Below are 12,473 nucleotides of genomic sequence, written 5' to 3' on the forward strand. Positions count from 1 at the left end.
TGCAAATTGTCCCCTCAGGAGTTCAACCAGGAGACCGGGGGTTCAATCGCTCGCTATGACATGCACTGACCACCAGGGGGCAGTGTGGAATAAAGAAAGGCCCCAGCTGGTAGCCAGGGAAGGGAGGCTCTGATGAGCTCTGATCTCTGGCCAGGCCTAAGGACCCTACCCATGCAAGAAATTTGTGCACCGAACCTCTAGTTAGTAGATAATCCACATTGGTTAGAGCTGTGGTTTCTTCCTCATGATATAATTGTGATTACTATATTTCAAATTGCTTTCCTGCAAAAGCTTTTGACTCTTAGTAAAACTCCTGCCTGTACAAGTCTTCCTCATGAAGCTAACCCACAATGATTTGTACAATTCAGTTGGAATGGTTATACTCTAAAACTTTGTCAGTGGCATCATCTTTCCACTTGGTATTTAAAATTACTCATAACTACAACTTACTAAATTACTCGCCTTTGAAGAAAATATGATAATAGCATATTGAATCTCATAATTCAATATCATTTATTATCTTGGATAGAAGTCCTGGGTTCCTTGATGAGATCTCAACCATGTTAAGGATTTGATATAACTGATTTGATTTTAGTATAAATATTTAAAGAATTTGTAATAAAGGGAAAATACTTAGGGTGTTGACTTCTTTTATATATGGAAGTTATTTGAGTTTATATCTTAAATGTGTATATTTTTCCTGTAGGAATGAAATACTATATCTAATGCCCCAGAGGTAATATGTTTTTCTTTCTCACTCACATTGCTTCTGTATATTTACTCATTATGTCATATTTCTTTTATTTTCTGTTTTTGTCCCCATTATCTGCTCTGTGTGCATGTCTATTCTTGACTGAAATGTGTTTTCTGAAAGAGCTAGTGTTTAAAAATTACTTATTGGCTCTTAACCATATGAAAACAATATATGCAAGCATTTTATTATTGTTATCGAAAATTATCATTGTTAACAGAACTTTAAGACACTGTAGAGGTAATATTTGATTGGAATTAACTTAAGCTCAATTCTTGTTCCTTTCAATACAGTATTTCTCAAACTCTGAGGCTTGCAAAATTCACAAATTGATATCTGGCTTTAACTTCAGAGAAAGACCTTCGTAATGAGTAAGTAGTTTTTTTTGTTTGTTTTTTTTAGGTTTTTTGTTGTTGTTAGTTTTGATTTGTTTCTATTAGCTGTTTTCTGTATTAAACACTAAAAGTTTAATTTACCATATTTCTTAACCAGATTTTGGCACATATTCACCATATAATGATTATAAGTAACAAGTGACACAGAGAACTTATTGAAAGATGTGCCCTTGATCAGTATTAATGACCATTTATTAGAGATAGCAACCTCAAATGTAGAGAACACTGCATTAAGGGACTTGAGTTCTTGTCCAGGTTGCCACTTACTAGATAGGTATCCTTAAATAAACCACCTTTTGTGCTTCAGTTTCTTTGGCTATGAAATGATATATTTCCTTTCCCTCTAAATGTCTGTTATTCCTATCTTAACTATTTTTTTCCAATAAATCAGGGGTTGCTAATTTTTCATGAGGGTGTTGTCAAATTACAGTTGTGTTTTGATTTTTGTTGTTGGCTTTTGATTGGGAATTGGTATTGAAAGGGGAGGTGCTTCCAAAGTAGATCGAGGAGACAAGTACGCCTCCCGTGCTCAAGAAGTTTGCTCCAGATAGTCCAACAATTTGGATTAATAAAACTTACTTTTAAAAAGTCAAGTCTGCCTTGGGTGGGTTTAACCTTTTCAAAGAAAGTTAAATATGATATACAAATAAGGTTTCTTTCCTTTCAAAATTTCCAGAGAATGCTGATGCTGAAGGAGTGCCAGTTTTTAAGGAGACGGGGAAAAGGGACAATAAAATAAGGATCATCATGTTTGTGCATAAGGGACTTTGGGGAGAAAATGGTAGAGCAACTTTGGTCAAAGTGGAGGCACACACTTGGAATCTGGAAGCGGGGATAGTAAATAAGAGTATAGAAAGAGATGTGGAAAAGTAGAACTAAGTAAAAAATGCCTTGAAGGCAGAGGCTATAGCTTTAATCAGTATCATCACTGGCTCCTAGAATAGTGTTAGATCTTAATAAGTCTTTATGAAAAAATTATTGAATGAATGAATCAGTTAATTTTTGAGTAAATTTCTAATTTTGCCTAAGGTCCTGATGGTTTTGGGTTTTGAATACTTGACTCAGATCATTTAGTTTATCTATATCGTACATTTAACAATAATTATAATATTTAAGGCAATTGAAATTCAGAATATTGATTCTAAATTATAGAAAAAAGACATTATGTTTAAGTATAATATGCTTTAGAAGGATTACAAAGTGAACTGTTCATTCATTTAATAAATATTTTTAAGTATCTGTCTACCATACCTTGGGTCTAGCTGGGAATGGAAAAATAGGGCGTTGGTTACAGTATATATTATTTCTATTTGATGGAATATTATGTAGTCATTTAAAATAATAAATATTATAGCAGTTTAGAAGATGCTTATTAAATGAATAAAATATATAAGTATTTGTATTCTATGTTATAACTGTGCATGATAAGAGGAACATTTTCTGTTCTCAAAAGAAACTAGGAAACATTGTCATCTATAAGCCATATTTATTATTGTATATGGGATTATTTAATTTTCTGCTCTTTTGTATAATTCATAAAGTTTAAATGAAAATCCACATAAATTTAAAATATTTGAAAAATACCATGAACATATATTGACTGGAAAGAGGAAATACTGTAGTGAATTGTCAAAGAGGGAAAGAGCAAAACCACTTTTGAAGGACAATAGACAGATTGCCTTTGTTGGAAGAAAAATGAGAGATGAAGTTTAAAAAAGATGAGATTGATGGTGTCTAGTTTAATTTTGATAATGTAAGGAAAGATGAGCTGAATTAGGTTATTATCTGTGGAATTATGTTTTTATAAATTTATTCTAATTTATATAAGTGAACTGAAATAAGAAGTAGTTGAATTGGTCCATTGAGTTATAGACCATTTTATATGTATCTTGAATTTGTGACTCTGAATCAGGTAAATTTGCTCATTTTGCCATTTCAGTAAGAGTTTATAATGTGGTAAAACTTTTATGTATAGATTTTTTGTTTTTAAAAAATCTTTAAAAGGTTATCTTTGATTTCCACTCTTGCCTTTTTTTATCCTTAGGATTAGTCTAAATAGCAAATGCTTAACTATTCTGAGCTAATGGAACTATATAAAAAATAAAAAAGGATTTGAATTGATTGAGCAGAGATTGAAAGGAGGAAAATAAGTCTCCAATAGTTGCTGAATAGGTAAGAGCTTTCTTATAATTTCTTAATTTAATTCTGATGAACCTTTAAGGAATAGAGAAGACATCCTCCTTGTTTGTCATTATCAAAGAAAATAGATTTAATTTTAAATGAAATACTAGTTAAGCAGATGTCTGAAATTTTAAGAAGCCTACTAACATCTTCTGAAATGTCAATGAGAGAGAAACATCGACCAGCTGCCTCTTGCACACCCCCTACCGGGGATGTGCCTGCAACCAAGGTACATGCCCCTGACCGGAATCGAACCTGGGACCTTTCAGTCTGCAGACCGACACTCTACCACTGAGCCAAACCGGTTTCGGCTAACTTGTAATTTTTAACAATGTCTTCCATCTAGCTTCTAAATCTCAAATTTATTCTAAAAACAGTTGATTGAAAATAAAAAGTAAAGTTGCATTTTCAGTATTGTAGATTTCCTGAATGAATTTAAAAGCATGTAGGTGTTTTAAGAAGTCACCTGGAAATTCTCCAGTTATGTTCTTGACATTACATACTTTGTTAATTGTGCTGTAAAATATCTTGCAGGCCTTTCTAACCACTCTCCACCCACAAATGAATAAAACTAACAACAAGGCAAGAGAACTGAAGTGATATAAAATTTACTTTCTTGTTAATAAATGTGTGAGAATTTTATCATCACTTTAAAATTAATTATTCTTATGTCTTAATGAAGAACAATAACTTGTTTCTTTTTAGTAGTTATTTACTTTTTTATTTTATTTTATTTTATTTATTTATTTTTTAAAATCTATTTTATTGATTTTTTACAGAGAGGAAGGGAGAGAGATAGAGAGCTAGAAACGTCGATGAGAGAGAAACATCGACCAGCTGCCTCTTGCACACCCCCTACCAGGGATGTGCCTGCAACTAAGGTACATGCCCTTGACCGGAATCGAACCTGGGACCTTTCAGTCCACAGACCGATGCTCTACCACTGAGCCAAACCGGCTTCGGCAGTAGTTATTTACTATATTCAATTATGAATGAGAACAAGTTACTAAAATTTGTGAGCAAATCTAACAAAAACAAATTTTTTATACAAATGTCTCCCAAATATCTGCTTATTAGTACAATAGCTATTTATTTTAGTGGCTGAAATAGTAGCTTTCAAAAGACCTTATTAAATATATATGTAAGAATGTTTCCATGATAGTACAATTTCCATTCTCTTTCCCTTCTTTTGGCATAGCAAGACATAAAACTAATATACACAATAGTGACTATATGCTTTAGTTTAAATAACATGAAGTTGGAAAAAAGGAAAATATTCGAATCTCTTCATTATGAAGAGAGGAAAATGCTCCACCAAAGTAATTTTTAAGAATAGTGTCTATCAAAAGCTTATCATTTAAAATTCATGGACACATAAAACCACCTAAGCACTTATAGAAAGACTGGTTATGTAACTTTTGACCTCGCCATTCAAATTCAATACAGTAAACCTATGATTTTGTAGACTTTGCTTTAACGGACTTTGGATTTAATGGACTAAGTTTCAGGTCCTTATTTCATCTGTGAAAATTAACACCCTGTTAATTTTAAATGCTTTTATCCAAGATTTACTTATTAAATTAACATCTATTTTTTTTTGTTTGTTATTAATTCACTGTTACTTTTAACACATTTTAGAGAATAAGCCATATATTGGGGGAAAAAACACTGTAGTAATTTTTCCAACATAAATAAATATTACATATCTACAACTATAGTGTACATATTTAAATACAAAAATCACCACTCGTAAGTAATATTCAGCGGATGATTAGCACATAATCACACCACATCATGTGAGGTTAATTGGTTCTGTTCTGTGGTTCCCACTACACTAAGCCATGCCCCAGCTGAGTGCATTTGTTTACTCTTGATGACTGGCAAATGCATGCATTTACTAGACCTACTTGTTATAAATTTAAAATTACTGTAATGCATATAGAAAACTTTTCTGTGAAATTAGACTTTTCATACATACTTAATTTTAATTATACAAATGGATCTACATAAATAAAAACAGGTAAAATAACTATTTTGTCAATTTTAAAACTTTTTTTAAATTTATTATTGATTTCAGAAAGGAAGGGAGAGGGGAAGAGAGACAGAAATATAAATGATGAGAGAGAATCATTGACCGGCTGCCTCCTGCACACCCCACACTGGGAATCGAGGCCACAACCCGGGCATGTGCCCTGACTGACTGGGAATCGAACCGTGACCTCCTGGTTCATAGATGGGCCAGTGAAGCCATTCTGGCTGGGCTAATTTGTCAAATTTTTAACATACACATTTGGAAAATCTACTATATTATATCACAGTCTTTTTGCTCTAATGGACATCCTCTCACCTGAATTAGACCATTATCTAGAGGTTTTACCACAAATTTATACAGAAGACATAAGAGTTGTAGCCAGAGGTTTATGTTCAAAGTTATTTATCACAACTTTTAAGAAATATTAGCAAAATAAGTAGAAGTAAAAATGATCAACAATAAGGAAAAAGGTGTTACGTTCACAAAATAAAATACTATGCAGCCATTAAAAATTATTTTGAAGACTATTTCATGAAATGAAGAAAAAAATTAAGTGCAAAGTGCTTTTATTCTCCTACTTTTTGAGAATGATTAGATGGTTAACTGGGTAACACTAGTTGTTTTTTTGTGGAGCACCTGTTATATGCAGTCAGTTGATAGTGACTATTCAGTTTAACAGAATTTCTTCTGAAGAACAGGTTTTTACTTTCTCTTTACTGTCAGCTTGGAGACATTCCTGAAAAATTTAAGCCCATTATCTTATGCAAAAATCTTATGTGTAAGGGAATTGCTATACAGGAGCCATATGTATCTAAATAAAACAAGAAGGGATATTCATCCTCTGTTAGGCTTGTTTCCTAAACAAATAGGGGCATATTTATAGAGTATATTTCAGCATTGAGTACAGATTCCAAGAAATGCGGCATAAATTTTGAAAACTCATAACATTAGGAATATAGAAAACTAAATGAATTTTGGGATTATGATAAATATGGTGATACTTATATAATAAACAAGTATACTTTGTCCTCAGATGTTTTACAGTCTATACAAGAAGTTTGTTCCTCACTTTAAAATATATTTTTTATTGATTTTTTACAGAGAGGAAGGGAGAGAGATAGAGAGTTAGAAACATCGATGAAGAGAGTCATCGATTAGCTGCCTCTTGCACACCCCCCACTGGGGATATGCCCGCAACCAAGGTACATGCCCTTGACCGGAATCGAACCCGGGACCTTTCAGTCCCCAAGCCGACGCTCTATCCACTGAGCCAAACCGGTCTCGGCTTGTTCCTCACTTTAAAGTAACATTTTCTAAAGTATGTTCTGAGGAATTTTTTTCCTAGTTTTTAAGTGGAAAAATAGGGCTCATTATTCAAAAAGACTTGGGGCATCCTGGGTTAAACAAAGTTAATCAAGTACCTTTATCAGATGACTGCCGAGACTTTAATATCTTTATGTATTGTAAGTATACAAAAGAGGCATGTAGTATACATACCTAATTTATTTGTACACAGAATCCTTTCTTTGCATTTATTGCAACTAAATCTGACATGAGACGTGTGTTGGGACATTTTTGTTTTAAATTATTTTTCTATAGCTGTTAAATAAGTAATGACAGTACTGTGGGGTGAAATCTTCCTAGTTAAAGAAATAAGATTTAAATGATACTAGGCAATGAAAGGAAATTTTGCGGTTAGTATTTGCATTACATGATGGATTTTACTTTGTGTATTTTTTCTTTGAATATGTTATAATCATGCATTTCTGTTATAAGCTCTGCCTTTTTTTATTGTTTGAAGTTCTGTTTGTTTATGTGCTTAGACTCATTCAGAGTGGATTTTTCTCTGCGTGTTTTTGTGGTTTTACTAGAATAGGAGGTCATATTCAGTTGGGCTTTTCCTGTGGAAAACCTGGGTTGAGGGTGTACTTTCTAGAATGGTTTTGCATTTACTTCCCCAAGAGTATCACTAGCCTGAGAACACGGTTATTATTAATATCTCAGTTTAGAGCTTTCTGGGACCAAAGCTTAAGATCAAACCTCAAATCTAATTGTGAGTAGGCCTATTGTTATACATGCACAGAGACTTTTTACCCTCCAAAGCAGGGCCCAGATTGAGGCAAACTTAATTATGTCCCTATATCAGTTGATGGATTTTCAAAATTCACTCTCTAACTGGGGATATAGTTCTTTGAGACTCTTGACTTTTTACAGATGTCTCAGTTCCAATTCCCTATGTTATGTGATCTAGAATCTTGTCTCCTATCTCTGTGATACCTTTTAAAACACAAACCTCTTGATAACTGAGAAGGTCAGCAAACTTCCTCCACCGGTATCAGTTTATATACTGTATTCTGATCTTCGGTTTCCTCACTGTTTTGGGGACCTTGGGGATTTTCTTACATTTTTAAAAATATTAATCTATGCATTTAAAAGAATATGGGGGCCCTGGCCTACTTGGCTCAGTGGTTAGAGGGTCGTCCTGTGGACTGAAAGGTCTCAGGTTCAATTCCAATCAAGGGCACACGTCTGATTTGCAAACTCATTCCCCAGTAGGAAGCATGCAGGAGGCAGCCAATCAATGATTCTCTATCATCATTGATATTTCTCTCTCTTTCTCTCTCTCTCTCTCTCTCTCTCTCTCTCTCTCTCTCTCTCTATATATATATATATATATATATATATATATATATATATTAAAGGTATGGGGGTCTTATTTTCTGTCCACTTAAGTAATCAAGGCATCCATATTGTCAAAAATGGAAATTCTTATGTTATTTTTATAATCACAAATAATGCCAACTATATTCTCATTTTTTTAAAAAAGTCGTACTTTTTATATATGAAAGTGAAATGTATACTAATGTGTTTATCAAAGAGGTAGTGTTCTTTCTGTAGTTTATTTTTATTTGCACAAAACCACTTATATATTTTTTGGCTTATTATAGGCAAATACTAGTCTTCTCCTTTTCTTTTAGATGTAACCTTCTGTAATGGAAGATGATTGAAGATAAAGGGCCTCGTGTTGCTGACTACTTTGTTGTAGCAGGATTAACTGATGTTTCAAAGCCTTTTGAAGAAGAAATTCACTTCAATGACGCCTGCCATAAAGTAGCTAAACCAAAAGAACCTATCACAGACGTTTCAGTTATTATTAAATCTCTTGGGGAGGAAGTGCCACAGGATTTTACGTGTATTGATGTTACCCCATCTGGATTGTCAGCCGACCTCAATAATGGAAGTCTTGTGGGGCCACAGATTTATCTTTGCTATAGAAGAGGAAGAGATAAGCCTCCACTTACAGATCTTGGGTAAGTCTTTTTAAAAAGTAATTTTTGTTTCCCTGGCTGGGTGGTGCAGTTGGTTAGAGTGCTGGCCCATGCACCAAAACAGGTTTCAGGTTTGATTCTCGGTTGGGGCATGAACAGGAGGCAACAAATCAATGTTTCTCTCATACATTGATGTTTCTCTCTCTCTTTCTCTTAAAGAAATCAATAAAACATATTCTCAGGGGAGGATTAAAAGCAATTATTGTCATTATTATTGTTGTTATAGATTCTGAAGTTAACTATTTATTATTTTTAATTAATAAATATATGGCAGCTTTAGAAAAAGAAATATATATGTAATCCAGAATCCTGTATTCTATCCTTTGTTCATTATACCTTTTCAGAATCCCTTTGTCCTATATGTTCCCAGAACTTCCATCTTGTCTGAGTCTCTTTCTATTAAAGGTAGGGGGGATGTTCTGGCCAGTGTGGCTCAGTTGGTTGCACCCAGAGATTACCAGTTTGATTCCCAGTCAAGGCACATGCCCAGGTTTCAGACAGTATCTCCAGTAGGAGGTGTGCAGGAGGCAGCCAATCCATCTCTGTCTCTCTCTCTCTCTCTCTCTCGCTCTCGCTCTCGCTCTCGCTCTCGCTCTCGCTCTCGCTCTCGCTCTCGCTCTCGCTCTCATATCTCCCTTCCACTCTCTATAAAATCAATAAAAACGTATTTTTTTAAAAGGATGGAGAGAATTTGAAAAACAATTATAGAAAAGTACAGAAAATTAATGTATTATCCCGATCATAAAATATTAAATTATTTTAAAAGTACAAGAAAAGGGTGGTTTTTAAGCATGTACTGTAATGATCATTATAAATGGACTAGAGGCCAGGTAAACAAAATTTGTGCATGGGTAGGGTCCCTAGGCCTGGCCGGCGATCAGGGCTAATTTGTGGGGCTACTGGCGAGGCAGTCTGGGGGCCCCCACTGGCACCCATCTTGGCTAGCCTGGCGCCGCCTGTTCGCTGGTCCCCAGTGGAGCGATTTTTTTTTGGGGGGGGGTGGTGGTTTCCACTGGCAGATGCCTTGACTGGCCTGGTACCTGTGGGCTGGGGGCAGCTCCTGTGTTGAGCGTCTGCCCCCTGGTCAGTGTGCATCATAGCAACCCGTTCCACCAGTCATTCCACCATTTAGTTGATTTGCATATTAAGCTTTTATTATATAGGACTAGAGGTGCACGAAATTAGTGCATGGGGGGGCGGGGTGTCCCTCAGCCCAGCCTGCACCCTCTCCAATCTGGTACCCTTTGAGGGATGTCCAACTGCCCATTTAGGCCTGATCCCGATTTAGGACATCATTCTCACAATCCAGGGCCATCTGCTAAAGAGAATATTCTTCTCCCATTTTCAAAAATTAATTGGCCATAGATGTATGGGTTTATTTCGCTCTCAATTCTATTCCATTTGTCTACATGTCTGTCCTTAGGCCAGTACTAGACAGTTTAGATTACTGAAGTTAGTATTTACATTGGAGAGTAAGTAGTCCAACTTCGTTCCTCTTTTTCAAGATTGTTTTGGCTATTCTGGGCCTTTTAAATTTTAATATGAGTTTTAGGATCAGCTTGTCAATTTCTGCAAAGATTGGGGTTCTTTTAAAAGAGGATTATATGCATATTTTACATATATGTAAAAGAGGATTATATAAATGTAAAGACATACAATTTTTGTAGGAAAAGAGGAACAAAAGGTAGAAAAATAAGATTCCAACAGGAAAACTGGAAGAAAAAAAAAAAGATCAAAGAAAGGCCAGTAATAGCACTAAGAATGTCTTCAAAATGGATAAGAGTTTATAAGGTGTAGGGAGCAGCTATAGGGTCAAGCCTTGGACTGACCTGTGGCAGAGCCACATACAAGTCCCAGCTCGGAGGACAGAGCCCTCCTAGCACAATTAAGCTTGACCTTATACACCTCCCTTGTTCCTAAGTAGCTAATGGGCTATGGGAGGTGCAGCAAGTGCTGCCAAATGAAGGCTTGAGTAAGGAAATAGATTTTAAACTCGCAAGAGCATTGTAAACATGTTGACCACTCCCCTTTGCTTTGTGTGATCTGACTATAAAATAAAGCTTCGGCTGGCTTACAGGCTGGGTCACTGTTTCCTCATCCAGGCACAGTGATCGTACCTGGCCCCAACTGTATTCTCTTGTATGTCTTCTTTAATCCTTAACTGCCCCTCCTCAGGTTCACACCTGGCTGTGCTGGATGTGGTTCGATAAGGAATGAAGATTAGCTTTCTTGTTTTCATTGCTGTGTTACAAAAAGGGATAGGTTCATAACTTACAGCATTTTTGGTTAAAAATAAGGAAGATATCACCATCCCCACTGATGTTGCCAGAAAGGGCTATAAAGGTTTCATCTCCTAATATATTAAGTTTGAAAGAGGATATGTAGTCATGTTTACTAACACTGGAGGGAAGATAAGATGAGCTCCTGAATTTTCTTATACTTTTAAAATTCTGTCATTATTGGTTGATGTCAAAAAGTTACATTAAAAATCATGCTGAAACCGGTTTGGCTCAGTGGATAGAGTGTCGGCCTGCAGACTGAAAGGTCCGGGTTCGATTCCAGTCAAGGGCATGTACCTTGGTTGTGGGCACATCCCCAGTGCGGGGGGTGTAAGAGGCAGCTGATCGATGATTCTCATCGATGTTTCTAACTCTCTATCCCTCTCTCTTCCTCTCTGTAAAAAAATCAATAATATATATATATATATATATATATATATATATATATATTTTTTTTTTTTAAAGTTACATTAAAAATCAGTCTTATTCTGTTAATTCATGAATTAATTGCAATAATTTTAAATTGGTTGCAAAAGAGCTACTATATTGCTTCATATGACATTTACATATTTAGTAAATGGCATAGGCAGGAAAATATCAGACATATGTCATAGCAACATCTTTACTGATACAGCTCCTAGGGCAATGGAAACTAAGGAGAAAAAAAACAAATGGGTCTATATCAAAATTAAAAAGCTTCTGCACAGCAAAAGTAACCATCAGTAAAACAAGAAAGTCCATTGCATGAGAGAACATATTTGCAAATGTCATATCTAATAAGGGCCTAATCTCCAAATTGTATAGGAAACTCATTCATCTGAACCAAAGGAAGATAAATAATCCAATCAAAAAATGGGCAAAGGATTTAGACACTTTTTGAAAGTGGATATGCAGAAAGCCAAGAGACATGAAAACATGCACAAAGTCACTAATCATCTGAGAGATGCAAATCAAAATGACAATGAGGTACCATTTCACACCTGTCAGAATGGCTATCATCAACAAATCAACAATGACAAGTGCTGGTGAAGACTTGGAGAAAAAGAAACCCTCTTGCACTGATGGTGGGAATGAAGTCTGGTGCAGCCACTGTGGAAAACAGTATGGAATTTCCTCAAAAAATTAAAAATGGAACTCCTGTTTGACCCAGTAATCCCACTCCTAGGAATATATCCCAAGAAATCAGAACCACCAATCAGAAAGGATATATACACCCCTATGTTCATAGCAGCATATAAAAGCTAAGACTTGGAAACAGCCTAAGTGCCCATCAGCTGATGAGTGGATTAAAAACTGTGGTACATCTACACAATGGAATACTACACTGCTATAAAAAAGAAGGAACTCTTTACCATTCACAACAGCATAGATGCACATGGAGAGCATTATGCTAAGTGAAATAAGCCAGTCAGAGAAAGAGAAATATCACATGATCTCACTCATTTGTGGAATATAATGAACAACATAAGCTGATGAACAAAAATAGATCCAGAGACAGAGAAGCAT

At 35.2% G+C, this 12,473-nt stretch overlaps 1 protein-coding gene across 9 annotated transcripts in view; it reads left to right on the plus strand.

The window, feature by feature from the left end:
- Positions 1–12,473, plus strand: part of DENND4A (DENN domain containing 4A) — a 109,220-nt gene that overhangs the window by 36,282 nt on the left and 60,465 nt on the right. For 7 of the 9 annotated variants that reach the window (XM_084886473.1, XM_084886472.1, XM_084886476.1 and 4 more), the window contains exons 2-4: positions 1,045–1,122; positions 3,191–3,318; positions 8,338–8,670. In XM_084886473.1, the coding sequence (XP_084742599.1) occupies positions 8,360–8,670 (311 nt within the window). In that variant the 5' untranslated portion in view covers positions 1,045–1,122; positions 3,191–3,318; positions 8,338–8,359. Of the gene's footprint in view, positions 1–1,044; positions 1,123–3,190; positions 3,319–8,337; positions 8,671–12,473 lie in introns of those variants that run through there. The other 2 variants (XM_084886474.1, XM_084886480.1) reach the window with 2 other exon arrangements.

The sequence above is a fragment of the Pipistrellus hanaki genome, assembly GCF_964339955.1.
Source record: "Pipistrellus hanaki genome assembly, chromosome: 1".
Classification (NCBI taxonomy): domain Eukaryota; kingdom Metazoa; phylum Chordata; class Mammalia; order Chiroptera; family Vespertilionidae; genus Pipistrellus; species Pipistrellus hanaki.